The sequence below is a fragment of the Toxotes jaculatrix genome, chromosome 13, assembly GCF_017976425.1.
Source record: "Toxotes jaculatrix isolate fToxJac2 chromosome 13, fToxJac2.pri, whole genome shotgun sequence".
Taxonomy (NCBI): domain Eukaryota; kingdom Metazoa; phylum Chordata; class Actinopteri; family Toxotidae; genus Toxotes; species Toxotes jaculatrix.
The window spans coordinates 14,447,832-14,473,004 of record NC_054406.1 but is presented as its reverse complement, the minus strand read 5'-3'; the positions used below and the strand labels follow the sequence as shown (position 1 = coordinate 14,473,004).

The 25,173-nt window shown below is 40.8% G+C and overlaps 1 protein-coding gene across 1 annotated transcript; it reads left to right on the top strand.

Moving 5' to 3' along the window:
* Positions 1–349: 349 nt before the first annotated feature.
* LOC121191753 (zinc finger BED domain-containing protein 4-like) lies at positions 350–1,553 on the top strand. Its single transcript, XM_041053132.1, has 2 exons — positions 350–619; positions 798–1,553. The coding sequence occupies exons 1-2, from the start codon at positions 404–406 to the stop codon at positions 1,290–1,292; spliced, it is 711 nt and encodes a 236-aa protein (XP_040909066.1). The 5' UTR covers positions 350–403; the 3' UTR covers positions 1,293–1,553.
* The last annotated feature ends 23,620 nt before the right edge of the window (positions 1,554–25,173 follow it).

The following is a 25,173-nucleotide window of genomic DNA, read 5'->3' as shown; positions in this document are numbered from 1 at the left end:
AGCGCGCGTAGCGCGCTTGCTGGGTCGGATCCGGCGGATTGTGAACTTCTTCCACAGAAGCCCAACAGCCACTGCTGTGTTGGCTGCGAAGCAAAAACTACTGCTTGGCCCGGACATCAATGAGCACAAGCTAATTGTGGACGTTACTACACGCTGGAATAGCAGCTTGGATATGTTGGAGCGATATCTCGAGCTGCAACCGGCTGTGGCTGCTGCTCTGCTTAGCCCAGAAGTCCGCCGTAACGCTCGTGAAATCGACACACTGGACAGCCTGGACATCCGTGATGCCGAAGACATCGTGAAACTCCTCAAACCTTTAAAGACAGTCACCACTGTGCTAAGTGATGAACAAAACCCAACAGTGTCTCTAATTGTGCCCTTAAAACACACGATTGAGCAGAGCATGTTGCCTGTAGAAGAGGACTCCACCACGGTGAGCATGATGAAGAAAGCCATCTTCAACAATTTATCAGACAGATACACTGGCCCTGGGGACAACCATCTGCTGGACTGCACTGCATTAGACCCCAGATTCCGCTCTCTACCTCATCTTACTGAAGATCAGCGCCAGGATGTGTTCCAGAGGGTGAAGGAGAAAGCTGTGCAGATACATAACCAGGTACTTATTTCACTTTTGTATTGGAGGGGAGGGTTTTATATAAGCCCTGTGGGATTGTTTTCCTCTCCTGCACAATTGTTTGCCTTTTTATCATTAAACATATTTGATTTTTTAAATATTTGTACATATGAATAATATAATATAATATGTCACCAAGTTCATGTCTTGCTGTTTACAGACCAATTCCTCTGTGGAGGAAACTAATGAGGGTGTAACAGACACCGGTGCCTCTACACATGCAGCAGAGCAGCCTGCTGTCCCAGCAGACATGGTGGAATCAGACCTTCAACAACCACCTCTCAAGAAGACTGCATTGGAAGATCTCCTAGAAGGGACTTTCACAGAAAGTATAGGGGTAGCACAGACCAATCACATGTGTGGGATTGAGGCAGAAATTGTCAGGTACAGAAGTGAAATGTCTATTTCCCTCACAAGCTGCCCACTCAAATGGTGGAAGGAGAACAGTAAGTTTTACCCACTGCTTTCACCTCTAGCAAAGGCTTACCTCACCACACCAGCCACCTCTGTCCCTAGTGAAAGGGTCTTTTCGACCGCAGGGGATGTTGTAACCTCACAGAGATCTCAGCTTCGGCCTGAGAATGTTGACATGCTGATTTTCCTCAAGAGAAACCTTAAAGTTTCAAGCTACACAAGCCAGTCTTTCTTTATTTGAAGAGATTTTATGTTTTGATGTGGGATTTGTTTTTAAAAATCCAGTCATTCTTTGCTATTAAAGTAAATAACTACTTAAGACACAAAAACAGTCTTTAACAGTGTTTCTGTGAAGAAAGGACCTCTTTTTTGGTCAAGACTGTATATTCTTTTGTTATTTAAGATAATGAATTACACCAGTTAACACCAGTTTACTTGTCTTGTTTACTTAGAGTCTACTTGTGTTTCTAAAGAAACGAGATGTTTGACAAGAGTTTCTATTTTTTCCTAACAATAAAAGATCATTTTATTTGCTCATTGTCTGTAGTTTATTTTGATTAAATCGTGAGAAAATCGTATTGTGACCAAAAAATCGTGAACCGTATCGAATCGTGAGTGGAGTGTATCGTTACATCCCTAGTGCAGACACAGCAAGAGCTCAAAGAATGTAGAGTGCTACATTATTGAGGCTGTCAGTGAAACTATCCGAGGTAGGTAGCCTTGAGTAAAAAAGGGTACAGAGTGGTTGAACAGAAAAAATGGACAAGAGAAAGAGACAAATAGTGGTTGTAGTTTTACCTGCTTCAAGTCTTTGTGTTAAGCCAAGCTAACCATCTGCTGGCAGTAGATTCATATTTACCACGCAGAGGGTACGAAAGCACCTAATAACATACACACTGCAGTGGAGCGCAGGAGGGATCCCCACTTGCCCCCAATTATTTTACACAAGTCCACACTGAAAACAATAACAGAGAAAAGGTGAAGCCACATTCGAAAACAATACTGCGATTCTGCCATCATGGTCTTACATTGTCTGTCTAAATGTTTGTGGGTGTAAGGGTTATTCTAAGGGCTCTGGCCTCTGTATTATCCAAAGCATGAGGCTGGGGTAAGGTGGGGTAATGTTATAAAAATGCCATCCAATATTAATGGATGTGGGCGGCAGGATTTCTTATATCTCAGGTGGCTGTAGACGGTAAGTCAGAGCAGCATGAGTCTGCGAGCCCTCACACACTGAGTTTTTTTTTTTTTTTTTTTGTGCACTGAAGGAAGTAAATCTTTTTACTTACATCTCAGACAAGACACAGAGAGCTGTGTAAGCATGACGCAGACTTGAGACAGCACTTGAACTTAAGAATAATACAAAAAGCATTAAAACAGACAAAGCAGGAACATGCAGACGCACTCACAAATCTGACAGACTAATCCATGAGCAGTGCAGTCTTGACAGTAATGACGGGCCACTCAGTTTGGGTGAACACATTCCTATAGGCACACTCAATATTGTGGCATTTTGACAAACAGCCTGCCAGGATTGTTCTGTCCACAGTGGAGGGAGGGGGCACGAGCCAGCAGAAAGCGCTCAGAGGCAGTGCTCTCGTCTGGGGATGAAATCTGCTCAATGTCCTGGAAGGCTGCACAACTTCAAGGACAAGCCTCCATCTGAACACAATGAGTACTCGGGCTGCTCCTGTCGAAGGCGAACTTTTCAACATTGTTGTGGACAAATCCGTAACCCAAAATTAGAGTTTTCTGTCGGGGAGAGGGCGTGATAAGCTGATGAGGCAGTTATCAGAAAATAGACTCAAATTAGGGCTTTTCACTGGAGCTGTAATTTTACATGAACTGCTAATCGAAAATCTGGGAAAGAAGTGTTTCGTAGAGTCTCGTCCAATTCTCTGATGATGTGAGAGCACTGTGTGCATGTCCGTGTGTGTATGCGTACGTATCTGTATGTGCGTGTTTGTAGTAGTTATCAAGACCTAACAATTGATCTAACAATTATTTTCTCTGTTTTCTTAATTGGGCCAGAGAAAAAGTATGCTGGTTGCCATGACAAAACAGAGTACAGATATGATTCATGTAAATGGGTAAACATTTATTTTAACTCACTAAGCTGCAGGGTTTATTTAAAAAAAAGAAGTTAAGCTATTTTTTTATATTTTTAGCCAATTTATTCTCACCTTTCAACAGTCTGCTGTCATTTGAAAGGTATTTACCTTTCATTAATTAAGTTATAGTTATGATATAGTTATAAAGCACTTCTGAAGTTTGATGATTTTCACGTAAAACTAACAAAGTGCATCATTCCCTTTTCAAAAAACGGCAGTAATTTGCAGGGTTTTGGTACTCATCTGCATATTTTTTGTAGCTCTGCAAAAATCAAATATGATAAAAATTCCTCCCCAACAAACTGAAGGTCAATCTAAATATCGAAAGTTCTGATGAAACAAGAAAAACTTGCTTTTTGACCATCGAAAACAAACATTTAAAAACGCATCTTTATCCCCAACTCGCTCTCTCCTTTCTCAATCATCGTTGATGCACATCATTCCTGCTGAGTGCAGATATTTGGGCTTGTTTGTTATGGTTGAAGTGTATCACTCACTGAGGCTCTGCTGAGCTGCATCGCATGAATTAATGATGAAAGGAAGAAGACATGGAAAGAGAGAGAGGGCAGAGAGATGCAGAGAGACAACAAAGAGAAGAACAGGAAAGAGAAACGTGAGTCTGAGATTAGTCAGATACATTAAGAGAGTGTAATTTTGAAAAATGAAAAAAAGTACTGGAGAGAGAATGAGACGGATGGGGGGGGACAGAGAAAAAGAGGGAACAGATGAGAGTGAGAGGAAAAGAGAGCAAGCAGCCACTCCGTAAATTAGACACATCGTCTTATCTTCCCTGGTTGTTTTATGGCGGAATAATCATGGAACTCATTTGATTACAAGTGTCTCATTGAAAAACATGGATTTTCATAAGTGTGCAGCCAAATGCTTCAATCACAGCCGCATGCCATTTTGTAACTGGGGGTTTGTAATGAGGACTAACTTCACGTCTCGATGATTCATCTCCTCTGACGCAGTGCCGGGCTGTCATGACACTTCTGGCGATTCCTTCTTTTGGAGTCCGTTCCAAGAAATGAATCAAACTTGTGAGTTTTTAGCTGGCGTGGAGCTAGGGACGGCTACGTCAGGCTGTTGATGTGTCAGTCGCTCTGTCTTTTATTGTGTAGGATAAAATATTTCAACAACTGCTGGATGGATTGCCATGAAATTTTCATGGTGCCCAGAGGATGACTCTTAATGACACTGGTGATTCCCTGGCTTCTTATCTAGCTCCTCCAGCAGGTCACAATTTTCTCTTCTCAAGTAAAATACTGTATCTCAACATCCATTAAACGGATTGGCACAAAATTTTGTACAAACATGCATGGTTTCCAGAAGATGAATCTCTGCTGTACTTGCACCCCAACTACCTGTGCTAGATCAGAAGATCGGCATTTTGATGTCTAGTGCACATATGTGAAACCCACCACATCCCATATAGCACGTATACAATTTTTATATATATTATACAGATTTTTAAAAATATTTGAAAGTAAGTAATCAAGTATATTTTTTTACTTAGCACAGAGAGCCCCATAGCATAATCTACACATGCCCATGTACCCCAAGGACAAAAAAAGCTTGTAACAACACTACAGTGTTGTTTTACTACTCACTGAAATATCAACCAATTCAGAATTCAATCTTAATACCCCACTGTGCTAATTTTCATGAAACATAATTGTTGTTCTCACCATTTCCCATTAGTTTAGCTGCTGCTGAGAGATTTGAAGATTTCCTGCCTCATTTTACAAAGAGGTAAAACCCATCAGCTTCCAGATAGTGTCTGATCTTTTTTTTTTTTTTTTGGCTGACGTACTGCTGTTCCAGAGTAAATTGATGTTAGAAATTTAAGAGGACATCTCACTATGAAAGAAGGAGAATAAAGCCAAGATTTGTAGTTATTAGTCAGATTTAGAGTTCAGAACTGACTCCAAAAGTTCAGGCGTCATGCACCACTGACTGTATTAAGCCCAATCTTAAAAACTGTGAGGCACTGTGAAACTGTGTTTTGAGGAGTACCATTTAAATAAAGTGTGTTACTATGATCCAAGCAATATCTTCAAGTAAACCCTTGGAAATCTTGAGTGACATGACATTTCCAGAATGTCATTCAGTGTAAATGTTTTAAACTCCAGTTATAACATAACTAATGAGAAAACACTTGTGGTAAAGGTCACTTGTGTTGGTTTTACTGCAGAGGTTTCTGTTTGACGATCACATATGCCACTAATCCCTGCCCATGAATTTTACACCCAGTCCTCCCAAGTCCCAATCCAATTTGTAGAAAGCAGTATTTTATATTAGTTTGTTTTTTCCTGTCAATGGTTAATACGTGAATAAAAGAATAAAAGAAAGAACATTTCTGTAGATGAATGGAGCCAGTTCTGTCAGCGCTCTTCTGTTTACCATTATGGTCTAAGTATTGAACAGCAGATCTTCAAAACACAGCATAAAATAAAACATGAGCCTGGATTCCCCTGGGCTCGTGTCTATGAGGTCCTGTCTGTGGCGCGGTTTTGCACTGTCCTCTGCATGGCTTCATACCCCACTGGGAGCATTTCAAAAGCAGAGTGTTCTGTCTGCTGGATTTTGTTGACTTGCTGATTCTGTCATTTTTTCTTGATTTTTGTGCATTTACCATGGGTAAGTAGGCTACATGGTTGTTGCACTTTGTTGTGCTGTAGCCTACAGACAATGTCACTACAGTGAATCCCAGTTATGAACAACATGGATCAAAGATTTGACTTCTGTCCTGGTGCCAGTGGTTATTACACTGATGTAGTGATGTGATACGATTGGGAGTCAGCACATGGTGTTTTATTTTGAAAACTGACCAGCTGCTCTATGCTGTTCTGGTGTCTGACTTCCTGCCCAGCTCAATCTGCTCTGTGCATCCTGGCACAGTGTCCGTCAAATATAGACGGAATATAGGTGGGTATTTTTAGCGGAGCAGAGCAGAGAGCCGCTTCTGGGACGGCCGGGTTTCTGAAACGCACTGCAAAAGATCTCCTGTCTGGAGGAATCACAAACCTTGTCTAGAGTGGTTGCGATAAGCTCCCAGTGGAACCAAGGCATAGTAGTAAAAGAGGTAGAAATGGAGCAAAAACTTGCACTAAGAAATAAAACATCCATACTTGTCAAAGCGAGAGGTTACAACAAGGCCAAGGATAAACAGAGAGTTTTAAAGATGGGATTTTGGACAAGTTATAAAACTGTTCCAGCTGACCAGATGCTGTGTGAAGGGGTATTCTATGTTTGAACAAAATGGAGTAATATTTGTGAATGTCAAAATCATCCATTAATATATATGAAGAACATTATGAAAAATACAAACTTGATCTGGTCTGTAAAAAAAAATGTTTTGACTGGCAGGCTTTATAAAACCCAAAGATATTCAGTTTAAAAAAGACTAAGGAAAGAGCTGGATTTGATTATCAAAATTGCTGCAGATTAATTTTCTTCTTATCAAGTGATCAATTCAACCGCTAATCCTTTCAGCTCTACCAAAATAAGACACACATTTTCTGTGTATTAAGCTGAACAAGAATGCTATTTTTAATCTTTTAAACTACTCCTGACCTCACAAATGTCTTGTGTCAACGCAGACAGAACAATCAACAACATGCCCACGACAGGAGACAACAGATCGAACAATAACACGCCAAAGAATTACAGGAAAAACTATTTCGTCTGATTTCCAGAAAAGGTGAGCTGCTAAGCCAGGAAAGGTGCATCCTTAGAATATGTTTTGATAGTTGTGGGTGATGTCAAAGTTTTGTGTGTGTGTGTGTGTATTAATGTGAATGCTGCCATAAGGCCTGGTCCTTTCCACTAATCATTGCAGGAGGGATCTATTACCTCAAAGCCTGCTGGGAAAAACATTCTGCTCAGGACGCACTGCTCATCTGCCAGCATATTTTACTCTCTCCCTCTAGAGATGTCTCATAAGATGAAAATGAAATATGAGAGTAATCAATATCAAAGTGTTTTTTTCTGTCTCATGAAGAGTAATTACCATAGGCATACCTAGAGGAGAGTATGATTTTTATTACCAAGGAAACATGCTGTAGTCGTTAATGTCTCTATTCACTGTCAAACTTATCTATAAAACAGCTTTTATTTCTCAGTAGCAGAGCAAATGAAACGGCGCTCACATGTGTCTTTGGTTCCAACTTGTTGGTGTGAAGATGCGTGTTTTTCTTTGCGCATTCCCCTAAAGGCTGTGCTTACAGAGGACGCTGCTTAGACTTATTACCAAGTATCAATCCTACATACATGCAGGATCTCTGCGCTCCCAGGTCTCAAAAAAAATTTTGATGTTCTCTTCTGGCTTCTTCCTCCATCAAAAGTGGCAAAAGCGCTTTTTAAAATTCAGGACCTGCAACCACAGGTTTTCCCCAGATGGGCAAGAATAAGCATTTAAATGCATAGTTTTAAGTCCAGAAAACAGACAATTAACAATTTTGATCTTTCAAGTAGCTTTTCAAGCTAAAAGCCAAACATTCCCTATTTCCAGCTTTTTAACTGGGGGGCTTTATGTTTTATGTGACAGCAAACTGAATATCTTAAGTAATGTAAAGATGCCACTTTGGTCTTTAGGGAATTGTGGTGCATGGTTCTTTGATATTCCATGGACCATTGAAAATAACTGGTTGTTGTAGCTGTATATCATTAAAAGAAATAGTTATTTTGGTAAAGCTTATTTGCTTTCCTGCCACGTGTTAGACTGATGCCACCCTCATCTGTGCGGTGAATGAAGTTACAGCCAGTAGTGAGTTAGCTTAGTACACTGACTCTAAATAGGGGGCACCAGCTAGTCCAGCTCTGTCTGAAGCTAATGAAATCAACCTACTGACAACTCTAAAGCCACTAATTAACACGTCATGTTTAATCTATACAAAAATCAAGGTGTAAAACTGAAGTGTGACATTGTGATTGAACAAAGGTTTAGGTGCCGGTGACACCATGAAACCACTTCAGTTTGACCAAGATGTCTGACTCTCCAGTAGGATCTTAACTATATGCTTTTGTTGCCGACTTCAATTGACAAAACCTTTGGATGATTTTCAAGGCCACTGTTATAATAATTCATTTCCAAAGAATCACTCAATATATACACAATTATAAAAGCTGTATTTCTGAACCTGTGAAATGCTGTGCCTTCCTCCAGCAGAGCCTTAGTGTTACTCCTGTTCACTACATTTCTGTCAGTGAACTGGTCCCAGCTTCACTGCAATAACACTGTCTTGTGAATTCCAAACAATTCATAGACTCTCTTTCATTTGGCTGTATAGCTGTCTGGTGTCTACAGCAAGCAAGCAATCCTTTTAAAAGCCTGTACAAGAACTATATATAGCCAGTGGAGCAGGGATGATTAAACGCTGTCTGTCTGTGTGTCCATGTTCCCTCATTCTGAACATTAAATCCTTCCTGTCCTCCAAAAGACAACACGAGGTTCTCCTCTCTGCCCCCTCTCTCTAACCTTTTTCACTCACTCTCTCTCCAACAAGTAAGAATGAAATAATGTGAGCAATGTCAGATCCACTGAGAAATGCTTACCATTTTCAAAGTAATGAAGAGAGAAACAATGAGTGGGAGAAGGCAACAGAAGAACTGGGGCGATGGTGGAAACACACAAAGCTTCAGGTGATGTTAGGAGCTCTCAACATAATCAAAAGTGACGGCACAACACCAGAATTATGGATATTTGATCATGGCCAGAGATGCAATATGCACAGGGTCAAGGGAACACACACACATGCACACAAACTCAAGTAAACAAATACGTGCAGGCGCACGTGTACACAACACAAACACACACAGTTAGCTTTTCTGCCACGCACTTCATAAAGTGTTGATTTACCATTAATTTTTGTTTCTGGCACTGTGCATCTACAACACCACCCAACTCCACCCAAAAAAGTGAGGATCATAAAATAAAAATAAAAAAAAGCTACAGGCACATTTTGGAACATTTTGATAAACATTTTTTTTACATAGTGTCAGCAGTATTCCATCTCCTTCTAATCAAAATATGTCAAACTTAACTTTGCTCCATGCGCTGCTGCCATGTGAGGAGCCTGATGCTGTATTCTTCCTGCTGAAAAATAGCAACAAAAAAAATCCTATGACATTTTCTCCTGCATGCCATCAAGTCTTTGTCGCCCTAAAAATAACAGCTAGGCGAGGAGAATTCACCGACGGTAAAGTACATTTTCTCCCACATCTACCACCAGGAAAAGAACCTGAAAACAAAATTCAATATGGTCGCTTGTGCCAACGTCAAATCAGAGCAGGGAGGTAATGCCGGCGATACATCATCATTACAGAGTCCCTAGTAGGAAAAAAGAAAAAAAAAAAAAAAAAAGTTCGAATAATGAAACTTCTTTTTTGCACTTTGTACTGGAACACCTTATTATAAATCACACCTAACTCATCACAAGATCACTCATTTTGCTCCCTACTCTAATTCTCAGCTTCTCTCTGGAGAGTGAAGAAAGAGTAATATATATGAAATCCAATAGATGCCAAAGGTGTTGTTTTGACAGCGTGAGGGAGCGGGAGAGTACGATGGGGAGGGAAAAAAAAAAAAAACTCCTGACATGGGATGATAAATGTATGGCAGAGGTGGAAATGGCTTCCACCTGATTTGATATGGAACGCACTGCCTGTCCCTCTTAATCTCACAGACTCAGTAACATATTCATTGGCACTGTCAGACAGACTGCTTTATGGGCTAAAGGTGGGGAGTGTTGCCACATGCTCTTATCTGAATAAACCCATGTGCAACTTTTGGCATTTCCATACAGCGCACACAGAGAGCTGAATAAGATGTTCGTACGGGGGCGTTTAGGTCACAGGGGAGTTGATATATCACTTATATAATCAAACAGTATTGATGTTTTCAAAACTGACTCCGATGCAAACATACAGTAAGGTTGTTTAGAATTAACATTATGACTGCAATGACCAAGTGTGAAAGTTAAAATCTAGCTGCAGGCATAGACTGATTCTCATCAGACAGTGTGTATCTTGATATCTGTATTTCTGCCTCTGTCTCCTTTTTTTCCACACACACACACACACGCATATATATATATATATATATATATATATATATATATATATACACACACACACACACAAATTCCCTGCCTCTGCATGGAGAGCTGGATAAGCTGCTGGTGGTGATATAGAGAGGCTGCAGAGGCCCCAGCTGACCTGGGCTCTGCTGCGCTATGAATCTTTTATCACATCACCTCTGCAACCGTTGCTCTCTCCACTCTGCCCTCCCTCCCTTCCTCCCTCCCTCCCCCCATTCTCTGCTTCCTGTTCATCATCACACTGCAAAAATAACCATATAAATGGCTGTAACGTGAACAACTGACACTATTGCCCAAAAGACCATCGTCCTCCATCAGCCTCTTGAACTCTATGAGTGAGCGCTCACATAGCCTTGATTCTGCCCGCACTATGATAAGATCTTTATATGCAAATTCATTTTAAATCACTTTTTGAAAGACTCGCGAGCTACAGCCACTTCTTGCAGCTTTTGCCGGGAGGCTCGATTTTTTTTTTTTCATCAGAATGTGTTCACACTTTATTTATTATTGCATTTATACCTGGTTGAGATCTGATCACAGTACAAGCCAGACCACCTCCTAATGCAGTCCAGCTGATCCGATCGCATTTCCAAACACAATGCAGCCTGCGTGAATTTATGCCTTGCATTACCAAGCATTTCTCCTTTTCCAACCAGGATCATCCAGATACAGACCACGTGTTAATGCCAGGTGTAAAAGAGGTCAGATGGTAGATGGATGAGTTAGGATGAAGCAGATGGAAACATTCAAACTTCCTTGTTCTCTACAAAACAAATAAAGCAACAGTGAACCAATGGCCTCTGAAATATGGATGCAAGTTCTACTCATACTTCCTTGCCCCCAACAATACTGTCTGCTAATATATAAATATAAATATTTGATTTCACTCAGTCTAATGTTTTATTAAATTATGTTTCTGCTGCGCTTCAAGGGTAATCATCATTATATTTTATTAATTTTTCATTAATAATACAACTGTAGTGTGCAAACTTACAGTATGTATACACAGGATGATTTTCAGCTTCATTTTTCAGTCATCTGTCTCATGAATGTGTGATGAAGCGGATATGATTTTATTTCAAACCCATACAGCTGTCAATCAATACCACCCATGCAAAGGCTCACGATTCACTTGCGCTTTACATCAGTAATCCTCGCAACCCAGACCAGATAGACAAAGCGCAAGCCTAAAGTCAGAAAAAAAATCAGGAATGCTACTTAATCTGTCAGACAGGACAAAAATGGAATTGAATGGAATGAGAAAATTTAACCTCATCTAGAAACGTTATGTAAGAGATTAATGTCCTTTTTGATTAGATCATTTAACCTGCACCATTACTGGTGTCAAGCTGGGCACAAGTTCTGTTATGGTCAATGACATTTTTCATAAGCATGGGCTTCAATAAAACATGTCGGGTTGAAATACATCTATCAGAGAATAACCTAAAGGTATGATGTATTATTTCAGAATATGAAAATATACATATTCCTGAAAGACTTAATTTTTTATTCACAGTCATGTTATTGCGCAGGTACGGTTCTATGGCCCTCTGCATGTCAAATAGCTACATTTTAATGGACAATAAAAATGGCATTTCACGTCTCATTGTCATGTTTAGGTGGAGGAACTGAATAAGACATCAGTTTAGCTCGAGGTTCATCGGGATATACTGTACAATCAGAGCAGCTGACATGAAACACAATTTTAATAAAAGCTCAGACACAACAAAGCAACAAAAAAAAAAACAACTAGAACAATTCAATGACAGGTGATCCAGTTGTGTGCTTGAGCATTTGATACTGAAACGGAGAAGCATCGGTCTAAAGAAGAGAAAGAAGAAATGGATTTCCTCTCATATGAAATGGTAAATTCTCCGATAAAATGGGATGTTCAAAATCCCCCACTTGTTTTGATTTTCCGATTTGCAGAGCTGGATGGAAAAAAGGAGGAGGATGAAGGACTGAGAAATAGAGTTCGAGAAAATGACAAGCAGGATAAAAAGTCACCCCGAGCCCACGCACGACTGTGTAAACACTCCAGCGACATCTACACATCTCACAAACTGTATTCAAATTTAAACGCCACTCCTCTTAACCTCCGGTCACTCTTGACACTGCTGTCACTCCATCCAGTGGCAGTCCGGAGAGAAGGTGTGGTGTTCAATTATCCCTCTCTTTACAGGACGAGTGCGGCGACCTTGGCCACCCCGGCTTAACTTTAAATGAATAACAGCGGGGGGGGGGCGAGGGGGTTTATGTGAAATGTGAAACAGTACAGCACATGACAGGCAATTACTCTTGGTGATGTCAGTCTGTCAAGGGGTCACTCCCGCCACCATTGTTGTTATGCGCTGCTCCTCCCGTTCGCCCGACTTTTGATAGACATTTCTTTAGAGTTTAGGCCGAGCATTGCTGGCAGTTTGTGGCTGCGCCTGGACAGAAACTCAATACGGGCCAGTACTTGTATGAATGAACTTGGAGAAAGAGACGAAGGGAGGAGGAAAGAATGTAATAGAGAGTGAGACAACAGCTTTAGAAGTCACACAGAGGGAGGAGACAGATTTTAAAAAATGACTCCCAAAGACTTGGGGAAAAAATCTTTGTTCTGGGCTTGTAGTGAAATCCAGCCATATTTTATTCATGCCAATGTCTTTTAATTTCTATTTACATGCATAAGATATTATTCCACAGTTAGCCCCGTCCAAGTCCTCCGAGACGTCTCTGACTGCATGATGAAATCTTGAGTGACAGTGGAACACCACGGCTGATTTCAAACGCACTGCATCATTTACAGAGAGAAAGAAAGCCCTGCTGTTTTATAAATACAAACACAAGCAGGCATCTTGTGCGTCCTTTTTTTTTTTAAATTTTTGTCAACGTAACTGCATCCCATTTCCCTATTGGGCTTCAGATTGCTGCTCATCTCTTCCATAAAGAGCAGAGAGAATTTGCAAAATCGGGAGGAGCTCTTTTCCCCTGGGCCCCAATTAAAACTTCCTTTGGCAAAGTGGCAGCTTTTTATCCCTCACTGTCCCAATGTTTTTTTTTTTTTTTTTCGCCACATCTCTTAACAAACTGCCGGAAAGAAGCAGTGAAAGAAAGCTATTAGAAACTGGGAGCCAAGCGAGGGAGGAAGGAGGGGACGAGATGGGCTAGAAGACGGAAAGAGCAAGAAAGCTATTAGTCACGCATTAGTCAGAAATTATGGAATAATTTCAAATGTTAAAACTCCATATCTGGTATTCAGAGTCATTATTATATGGTTTTCTTGAACCTTAGGGAATGAGTGGACTGCTTATGTAAAACAAGAACGACAACTAGTGAATGCAGTGGAGTTTATTACGCCAAGAAACCAACAAGCGGCATCGAGAGGTCTTTTAAGTCGAGCTAAGATGGAGTGTTATGAATATACAGGATCTGTGTGAAGCAAAAGTGATTTCTAGCTCAACACACACATTGACAGTTTGTCATTATTCACTGAATAAGACTATAAAGATCTTGATCCAGTTGCGAGCTTACTCCTGATCCTGACAGACTGGCACATGTCTAGATGTTTATATTCACAGCGTGACACGGCTCAGACTGGATCTGATATTTTAGCTGATTGATTTAGTGCGGGTATGCGCAGCACTGGTCCAGATTTGGGCATTCGCACTGATGCATAGACATCACACAGAGTAACACTTCAAGTACAGACAACTTAAAAATCCCTCCATGTTTCTGGCTGCTTTGATGAAAAGCAGTAAGCTGTGCGATGATTAGTTGTGCTTGTGGGGTTGGGAAGACTGGCTAGATGTCTGTGCTTTCTTTTCACTATCTCTGAAAGCCAACAGCTCAGCTTGTTGTTCCTCAGAACACAGAGTTTCCATCTGGACTAGACCATCAGATTCAATTACTGATCACAAAGCCCACATCAGCCCAAAGCCCACCATCATTCAATAACAGATGGAAATAAATAATGATTTCATTTAAAATAAAAAAAAAAGAAAAGAAAAGAAAAGGAAGCTCTAAGATAGTGGGAATGGCCCATGAGGTATTTTGATTGAAAAATGATTGCTTTCTATACTATTTGTATCTCTGAATGATTTGCAGCAGTCTAAAGACCTGAGAAAATAACAATGGGCTCTCTTATCATTGTGTTCCTGCAAACCTTTTTGGCATTGGACAGAACTTTAATCAGGAGGAGTACAAATTGGGTTGAAAAGGACATGTAAAAAGCTGTCACCGGCCTTGTTTATGGCTGGTTTGTGAACTACAGTTTTCTCTGTGCATCTACGTAAAAACAGGACCAAAATGTAAACAGAACCTATTCTAAGAGCAGCTTCAAGATTGAAATGTTTGTGTTTCTAGAGAGTGCTGTAAATTAGTAAAACATTTTTATTTTATCTATGAACAAAGTACTGTATTCCAATGAAATCTGAAAGAAAGTTGCAGCCGTATACATTAACACAGAATAGCACCAAAAACAAAATGAATATATTCATGGAGTTCAGTGAGATTCTGGCATCTGGCCTATACACATTTAGAAGAGCACTCATCAGAGTCATCAGTCAACGCGCTACAAAGGTAAATGGACTTCCACTAATAATGTTGGCCTCCAGAAGTCGCAGCTTCAGACTGAAGAAAGAACTTCAGTAAAAATCAACTTCAGAGTGAACGTCAGCATGTGAAACCCACGAAATGCTCACATTTATCTCAACTTTCCTGTATCGTTGAAGCTTCCAAATGCTTCACTGTAGCCCTCTACGGCATGTAATCACTCAATCAGTTTGAGACTGACATATTAACGACATTGATCCACAGCTATTTCACTCCAGCACAGATAAGAGGGCCACCATTGCTCCACATAAATGAAATCAGGGACCATATCGCACACTGGTACATGAAGCATTATGAAATATAGAGGCAACCATGCCAGCTGGGTAGGCACTGTGTTGGCACTGAGGTGTGAGTGTGAGAGTGTGAGTGTGTGTGTGTTGCAGGGAATGTGACAGCAGGGATCAGATAGTAGTGAATGCAACCCGGACTGGATTTAGAGTCTGTCTGATATAAGGAAGGAGGAGATTGTCTCAGATATTTATTAACTGTGGCTCTTGGAGGAGCAGTGGTTGCACTGCGAGGAGCAAAGGAAACTTTTGTGCTTTGTGTCTCCGTGATTCCTAACTTGTGCTGGCTTGGACTTCTTTCACACAGCCTGATGAAATGAAGACAGCCCTCGTGTGATGTCCCGCAACATTCCGTCCACATTACTGATTTTATTTGCAAAACATGTAATCATACTACAAGCTTGAACTGAACATTCTCCTCAAAGGTCGGTCCCTTAAAGCCACTGATTTACAACTTGTCAGTGAATAATTACAGTTGTCAGAGCCACACTCAATCAAGTCAAGATCCACACTATGTCAGTCCTTTGTGAAGGTTCTCCAAAGGGCATTTCTGGACATAACGTTCTGAATTCTGTCACTTAAGATTAATCCATGCCATCTTAGCTACACTAGTAGGACAGGGTAGACTGAAGCTTCAGAGGGACAGACAGGTAAGGAGAATGGAGAATTTAGTCTTTGCCAGGAGAGACAGGGTGCTGCAAAGGTAGAAGAGGTAGCACAAGAAAAAAAAAAAAAAAAAAAAGAAAAAGCCCACTGGTTATACTGTTGCCTTTCTGCATGACTGAGTGCACTGTGTGCATACTACGCACAACACTCCATGTGCATTTGCCTAGGGTAACAACACAGTTTGTCACCAGGAGTTTATGTCCTAACAAGTCTTAGTCTGTAGTCAGATTGAGTAAAAAGGCCTCAAATGGACAAGCAGCCTGGAGAGAGAGTCTGATTAGCTACAAGAGGCCAAGCCCTAGGCCGACCTTTCCCGAGACCTTTTCCTGTCCTCTTTCTCGGCTACTAGAGACAGCTGAAGAGAAAGCCTCAGGTGTCAGGCCCCGAATGTAGAGTAGTCTTCTAATAGTAAACAAACACACATATATACATACATACATATACACACACACACACTCACAGAGGCACACAGGCATGCATTTCCTTATTTACCCTCCCTCTTCAGTTTATTTCTCCATCCTGCCATTTGTTTGCTGGGAAAATTGCCTCCCAGACTAGCCTGGCCTGTGCATATTACCATCAAGGTGGTGCTTCACAAACATATTTGAGGAAACACACACGGAATAGTGCACTTGTGCATTTGCATGAAGACAAGTTCATCAGCTCCTCAACCTCTCGTCACCCTCTGATTTCCTCCCCGGTCACTCCTATTACCTCCACCAACGGGAAACCTGTTATACATCTTGACAGTGACGGGTGTTTGCTAGTGTGCCAGCGCAGCAAATGGCTGGAATACTAAATAGGCTTGTACAATGCTTCTATAAGGGCTCTGCTGCAAAAACAGGGTTGAATTATACATGTATTTGGAGATCACTGTGCGAATATGTGCATGGAGAGGGAAAGAGGGAGAGAAAAACAAAGCGGCAAAGGTCGGAGGTCCGCTATGTAGAATCAGCTGTCAATTATGCTGGCCTCCAATTCACCCACTTCTCTCCCTGTCTCTGGTGCCCTCTGTCAACTGCACTTGTTGAATTTGGATGTATTATTGTTTGTTCCCTCCCGCCACCTCCCTTTGCTCAGTCCCTCTGATTGCAATCGGAGTTCCTGCCTTCCGGCATTAAGTATGCAAGCCCTGCTGCATGCGGTGCATGTGCTATCAGCAATCAGCAAATGCCACAGTCTCAACCCTTTCTCCTACAGACAGGATAGAAAAAAAAAATCTAACACATGCAAACAGACGGAAAACTGAGCACTGATGGGCGGAAAGAAATCTAAACCAATGAATGTCAGTGAATGCAGACACGGAGGGATGCAATTAAAGGCACACATGCCTGCCACGGTGAAACTCAGATGCTTAAAATGAAAAAGAAAAAAAAGGCCCTGTCATTTCACTACACAACCTTGAATCAGTGCCTTAGGACCATGGGAGTCTCATAGTCAAAGGTGATTTTTACATTTGGTTTTGCCAAACCTGACATTCAATTTGAAATGTTTTACTGGAAAATTACAGAAAAGGTGTGTTTCTTCAGAGGGTTGCTGTCTAAACCTCTTCTAAGGAAGTATAACACAACCAAGGAGGAGATTCTGGTGGGTTTGCTGAGATTAGAGCCCTGTTTTTTCCCCCAGACAGATGCATGTTGTCTGTCACTTAATGAAAATATTAGCGCCTGCACTTTTATCTTTTGAAGAGGCAGACATCAGTGAAGATCACAGCTACCACGAGAAGCTGCAGAGCTCCTACAGAAGCCTCAATCTCACACACTGATGAGCTCAACATGTACCTCAAACTGTGCAGGCTAGAGTCGAGCCATTTGAATAAAGTTGCACACTCGCATTGGTGAGTGTACTTAGGACAGTTTAGTACACTGTTCTTTAAGTGATTCATTCACTGCATGTGCTCCTCTTAGAAAGCAAAGTGCACAAACTGAGAAGTATCTGAGCAAAAGCAATGACTTAATTCCTTGACTGACAACTTAATACCTTTAAAGGCGGATCCTCTATATTCCAGACATGCTGAAAAAGAACATTCTGGTGATGCTGTGAAAGTAAAACTAGTATGAATCATTATCCACTCTGTTCCCACTATGTGCTTATGTGTTACTTATATGCCTGTTGGGATTTGTGTAGCTGAAGAATGTGAAAATGTAATGTTAAATGAAACAGGGGTGCAGATATCGATTATTTTAGTAACTGAGCATTCTACCCATTATTCCACTGATTAACAAGTGATTGGATAAGACCTACTTATGCCTTATTAAAGAGCAACAATAAATATACAAAAAATAAGACAGGTTTCTTAAAATTAACAACTACTTTGTTTCCTTTTTAGAAAAATCAACATTTCTATTGCTTAAACCGTATACAATCATATTATCTGTCAACTAAACCCACTTAGTGTATTTAAGTGCAATATTACATTGTGGGTTTTAAATAAAACATTTTCTGCAATTCACAAACAAGTAAAGGAAGATTAAATTTATTTCAAATTACTTTAAAAAGGCATACACACAACCCAAAACAAAGGCATAAATTAAATAGTAATAAACCTAATAAGTAATAAAACACAGTGAGGAAAACATACATATATACAGTTATATGAAATAAAGCTTCAGTGAAAGGAATTGGCATCAGTGATTTTTAGTAATCGAGTTTCTCAAGGAAGCTCTGAAGTGAAAGCAGATGTTCTGTGTTATCACTGGGCAGAGGTCCATTATAATATATATTTGTACATGTACCCAGGTCATGCCAGCACGTGAACAACTTACGACTTCTTGCAAATTGCTTAGTACCTGGTTGTTTTGAGAAGACTGATACCCCTCTTACATCTATACTATAAATATGAAGCAAGCTGGTTAGCTTAGCTTAGCATAAAGACTGGAAACTGGGGGAAACAGTTAGCCTGGCTCTCATAACACAGTAAACCTACCGACACCTTTAAGCATCACTGACTACTTAATTTCCTGTAGTTTGTTATAATGGTTAGGTTGTCTCAGCCAAGACTTCAGGAGGTTACTGTGCCTGGCAAACAAAGTCTTCCAACTCCCATAAAACCACAACTTGTCATTTTTACACTTGAGCCAAGCTTCAACTATCCATGGTAAGCTAATTTAAAAGGCTGCTGGCCACAGTGACCTACAGTCCAAAACCCAAAAATGATCAACATGTACACTGTTTCTCGGCCAGATGCTGGTTGCCTGGTAACCAAAGAAGCAGCAAAATATTCCTGCACTTAAACCGCTGTTAAAGCACAAATGTTGCACTGAATTTTTACACCTCCATTTCTTTGTACAGATTAAACACAACGTGTTAATTAGCGAGCTTTAGAAGTGTTGGTAGACGGAGTCCGTTACCTTCGGACCCCGTTTCCAGTCTTTATCTAATGTGCACGTATCCAGTGGCCTAGCATAAATACCACTTTGATCTGCCCACAGTAGAGAAGTAGCTTAGGGATAATAGTGAGATCACCTCTCCAAGCCCCTCTCAACCACTCCATGGAATATCACTCGGGCAGTAGTCAGCGAGCAAAGCATTGTACTGACAGTCAATAGTGGAAAAGGGCAGCACTGAAAAGAAAGCATTATTGAGTCAACGATTTGACCAATACTGAGTGATTACCATTTCTTGAATTACGTGGTTGAATGCGGAGTCTAAACAAGGCCTATACACTCTTGTGAAGCAAGGTTGTAAGTCAGTGGGAGGAGTGTTTGTTGTAAGCTGCAAAAGAATAGCTAATGCCTTTGTTTTGATTAGTAGTTTGACCCCAGAGATGGACTTGGCTCACTCGTTGTCAGTGAGAGACTGGAGGGGAGGGTTGGCATTCAGACCGGATTCCTTGGCAGCAGTTTCACTCAGCAGGGATCAGCTGTCTGCCAGAACAGATTACACCAGGGATACTGACGCCGTCTCCGGAGAGTGTTTTGACAGCTGACCCTGAAAAGGTGGTCTCTTATGGAAACACCAGTTTACCGCAGAGGAGCAGAGTTAGTACATATTAGGCTTAACGTTGGTTGAAGTGTGAGGATTGCGTATGGAAGCATCCAAATGGATTTAAGCGCAGAACCCACCCTTTAATATTTACTGAGCATTAACATTAAATCCTGGCGGTACTTCAAAGAGTGTGCTGCAATAGACAAACTTGATTATTGCATTCTCAAACATGAGCATTAATTAACAACTTCTACGCAGAGCTAATCATCTTGATTTACCTCACAGATCCTGATCAATCGAAGAGGGCTGTCTTCTGAGCATATAAGAGGATGCGTAAATAAATTGTGCAATAGGATACTTTCCTCCACTGGACAAAAAGTTAATTCATTGATTAGCAAATATTTGATAACCAATTAATAGTTGAAGCCATTTTTCAAGTAAAAATGCCAATAGTTTGATGGTTTCAGGCCAAATATATCATCCTGTGCTCTACAGTATTGCGGCTCCCAATTTTTACAGTTTTCTGATGATTTATAGACTAAATGATTAATCCATTAATCAAGAATAAACCTTTCAGATTAATCAATAATTAAAATAACCATTAGCTGCAGCCGTAAGACATAAACTTCACTTTATTTTTATTAAATTAACACAGATATAGTCTGCGTACTCTCTGTGTGGTGTGAGTGCATACTTATTACAAGAGGTCATACCTGGTGTCTTGTTTTTTATTTTTTCCCACAGGTGTGAAAAGGAATGAGGAACGGTTGCTAATTAGACAGAACAATTAACATGTGCATGTGTGTGTGGCCACATGACATTTTTTGCACATTGCCTCTTTCCAGAGCTAATCAAATATGTGCTGAAGCAGAGGACATGCTCAGGTGGCACAAGACACCTCACGGGGAGCTACAGAGCTAAACTTTCACAGTGAAAAAGAGAGACAGAGAGATAAGACAGGGATTAAAAACAAAAGAAATGCACACACCTGCCTACTGGAATGGCACGACCCTAACTGCTAATGAATAGAGAGCTCAAACACAGCCAATTAGTAGTGGTGCTTGTTAAACCGGCCACTTAACGCATGCTGTGTCAGGATAGATTGGCCTTTCATGGCTGCTTTGGGGCTATTGATATGGCTGCTGACGAGTGCATTAAGAGAGGAAAAATGCTTTGGGCCTAACCAAACCCCTTTCTCTACAGTGGTATTCTGCTCCGGATAACTACTTCATTTTTACTAGGCAAATATATGAAGGTCAGCCGGCTAAAGAGCAAACACAAATCACTCATCTGCTGTTTACTTACTGCTTCAGTTTTTGTGGTTTACCAGCTTTGAGGGAAAGGGAACACATGAAGAGGGGAAGAAGAGAAGCTGAAGCTGTGAGACACTGCAGAGAAGCAAATCCCCAGGAATAGAGGGAGATGGAGAGAAGCAGCTGGAGTTGGAGATGAGAGAAGGGAAGAGAAGAGAGGACAGGAGAGGAGAGAGGAGAAGAGGAGAAGAGGAGAGGAGAGTTCTATTGAGATACACCAGAAGGAATGAATAGTGTGGACAAACTAGCAGGGAGAAGCAGAGTAGGGTGGGGAGGACTTGGCACAGTAGAGGGAGGATGGAGGCAGTGCCATGGTGAGATGCCTCATGGGAGGATGACACATATCTTATCCCCCAGAGAGTGAAGGAGAGAGTCCAGACATCCCTGCTGATTGACTGGCAGTGACTTGGCCTGTCATTCACCATCCACTCACACTCATCAACACTGGCTGGGCTCCCTGCGATGGCGCCAAGGGCAGAAAGCAGCACTGCACAATAAGATTCACCCACATAAAGCTGGTTTATGCCAAACGGCTGCGCCGCATAAAAGGAGCTTTTAAAATATGCAACTCCGCGTCCTCAGCTCTTTTTCAATAAGCATCCGTGTTCTTCTGGCAAGACATCTGAGAGCTGTGTCAACCATTTCTGATATAAACAAACAACACTAAACTTGCTGTCATCTTAGGGAAGGCGTTTGCAAGAAAAATTGCAGTTTTTATAACTAAATTTTAAATATTTCCACGTGCCGAGTCAACCTGCAATCAGCTTCTATTGCTACAATCAGAAGCACTTTTTTCCTCTTTGCAGCCTCCCCTCTGAGTTATCTATGGGTGAGTCACAGTTAAGTTAAACATGCTCCATTTTCCAACCCCCCTTCTCCTTGATCTACAAACAGTAAATATGTGGTTATTAATTACTGCACGGCCTCTGCTGCCGAATTCAAACATCCTGAATACAGTGGGAGAATGACTCACCAGATTGGCGCTGTCCAAGGTGCTGCCAGAGAGAATGCATCACACTTCTCACCACTGCAGGCCACCAAGTGGCATCTGAGGGACTGACGTATTTGTACTGCGCTCTAGTGGTCACTACATGGATTACCGCACTGTTCACAAAGGTCTCCATCACCATCTGGTGGGGAGGGCAGACATTACACTTTTTGCTCTCAAAGCCCTTTTGTGCTTGAACTGCAGAGAGGTGATGTGTGCACAGACGCTGTGCTGCAAAGCTGTGTTTACTGGCGTAAGAAAATCCAACAAGGGAATCTATTCATTCATTCAACTGCTACTCACAGGTGTCATGAAAGACTCTGATCGTCTTTAATATTGCTCATTAGTCAATGCATTGCAATGGAACAATGAACAATCAATACATGAAACTAAAAAATTATTTACAGGAACTTGCTGCTACAAATTTGCAGTTAAAACATTTGAAGAAGATGAAATACTGAAACAGTTAAAATTGCAGTGGCAGTCGAAGTAACACTGAAATAAGATGAATTAGCAGTTAAACGAAAGTGCTAAAAGAAGCTGATTCAATTCAAGTTAAAGCACTGAAAGGAGATGAAGTGCAGGCAACAAACTGAGCTTACTATTCATTCAAACTGTCAGTTGAGGCAGAAGAAGTCCCGACAAAGATTAGTGCAAGTTCAGGGGTATAAAGTTGTGGAAGTTGTAGGAGTGCTGAGGGAGTTTTTTCTTTGTTGCTGTTGTTTGTTAAACAGGGGCAATGCCAGAGCCAGCACTATCATTCGGGTTTTTAAAACTTTCTTTATACTTTTCCTCCAAATGTGAAGGTCTGAATGCTATTAGTTATATGTTGGCCTAAAAGTGGTTACATTTAAATAAGTCCAGTGAGACACTGACCTATAAAATAACCAGTACATATGCCTTTTTTAACCATAGATTCTAAACTCCACGCTGGTTGCTAAAGATCCCAAATCCCCTGACTTCAGTAACCTCAACTGACACTACAGCCCTGTTTCTGGGCCTCTAAGGTAAAACCGATTCTCCGTTGTCGGAGTTACTATCTGCAAAGGCACATTTGTGATTTTTACATTCCTATTTTTTTCACCCTTTGAGCAACACATTCTAATGTGACAAACATCCATTTTACTAATCTGCCTCACTGCGGAGTGAAAATTGATAATTTCTTTGAGTGTGCATAGTCTTAAAAGATGCTAAATCCCACTTTGAAAATTAAATGGTTTTGCTCTGAAGCACCAGAGAATGATATGCACCAGTGTAGCCTGTGGGGAGTTACTGTGCGGAAATATTCGGTCTGCATTAGACAGAGACAATTGATCAAAACAGACTAATTAATGTATGTGTTTTACATATATTCATTTCCGTATCAAATATTAATGAAAATAAACGTATTTGTTTTTCAAATGAGCACAAGGCTATCAAATATTTCAGACACACCTCATTAAAGATACAGAGCCAAGAGCGAACATGCATTTTTAAAGGGCCACGATTCACAATGGCATATCACAGAGTTGGCTGCTTAGTAGTGTGGCCTAGATCAGCTATGCAGAGAGCCGAGTGTTGCATGAAATCAAGGTCTTCTTGCAGAAGAATCTAAAACACTTGGCCTTTCTCCCCCCCCAAGTAGTCCTAGGGCTCTCGATGTCCAGTTAGGGGATTAGGGTTAGGATCCAAGATAGCTCTTTAAGAAAGTTAAAAGAAGCTTTGGCTCACTGAATTTGCAGGGTAATTTTAAACTTTATACCCAGAATTACCACAATTAGATGGCTTTAGTGTATCGTTCGCAGTGAATATACTCAGCTCAGAAAATGTTCTGAAAGACAAAGATAAAATGTGTATGAGCACACTGTACAGGGCAGCAACGACGGAGCATATTCATGTTTTTACGTCCGTAAATGTTGAATATATCTTTGTGCAATACAGAAATGTGTCAGCATAGAAAAACTGGACTGGTCAACCCTCACAAAGGAAGACCCTGTAGCCTATTATGCTCATACAGATAAATCCTTGAGTAATTTCATCTACATAGAGATGCAATGTATAGTGATGTTAAGCATAGCAGAGATATCTGCTCCATGCATAATGATACAGTAAGTGCTTTGTGTGAAGGCAGTAAGACGAACTGCATGTATAAAAACAAGACACGTAACATCAGGCCTGGCTGGAATAAGTATGTAAGCATAAGAGTAAGTAAGTAAGAGTATCATGTGAAGCCACTAAATCACGAGCTATGACATTCACTTCATCAGTAAAAGTGAGCCATCCACAAGGGCTGATTCCATGGCTAAGAAGCTGCTAGGAAACAAAGCTATTTTGCAATTTCTGGAAAGAAGTGAGAATTCTGAACAACTGCAAAATATCTCTACCATGCACCGTAGATGGAGTTTCAAGAACAGACAATACTGCAGAGATATGGCAACAGCATTATAGTACTTAATTCAACTGTGTCCAAAGTCATTTGTATAAGGCAGACAATATTGAGAGTGATGATTCAATGGATGATTATGTCGCATGTAGGTGTATCAAGCTATAAACAGACGGTCTGATAACAAAGCAGGTGGTTTAGATCATATTTCTGCTCTATCAGACACACTACTGCCTGTTTTGCTAGTACCAGTATACAATGCCAGTAAGAGTGTTTCCATGACCTGTAGAACCAAAGTGAAAAAATTTCCTTTAAATTGTCTGATAAAAAATGATGTGTCTGTAATATGGGAAAATATCTTCACTACGGAACAAATGACAGATGATGAAGATATTTATAGGCAACGCCGTATGATGTATGCACAGGCAAACATTCTCTTACGCAAGTTTAATGCATGCACAGATGGAGTGAAGGTGTCTCTGTTCAGAGACTGTTGTCCACCGCTCTATACTGCACACTTGTGGTCAAACTACAGAAAAGCAACCATGCAGAGACTTCAGGTGGCTTATGATAATGCCATGAGGATATTACTGAAGAGGACTAGATGGTGTGGTGCAAGTGAAATGTTTGCAGCTGCTGGGGTCAGTACTTTACAAACCCTTCTAAGAAATCTCATGTATAAATTTATTTGCTACCAATCCCACCTGTGGAGGCACTTGTACTACTGTCTCTTTGTAGGACAGTGATTCCTATTCTTTTTAAACAATGT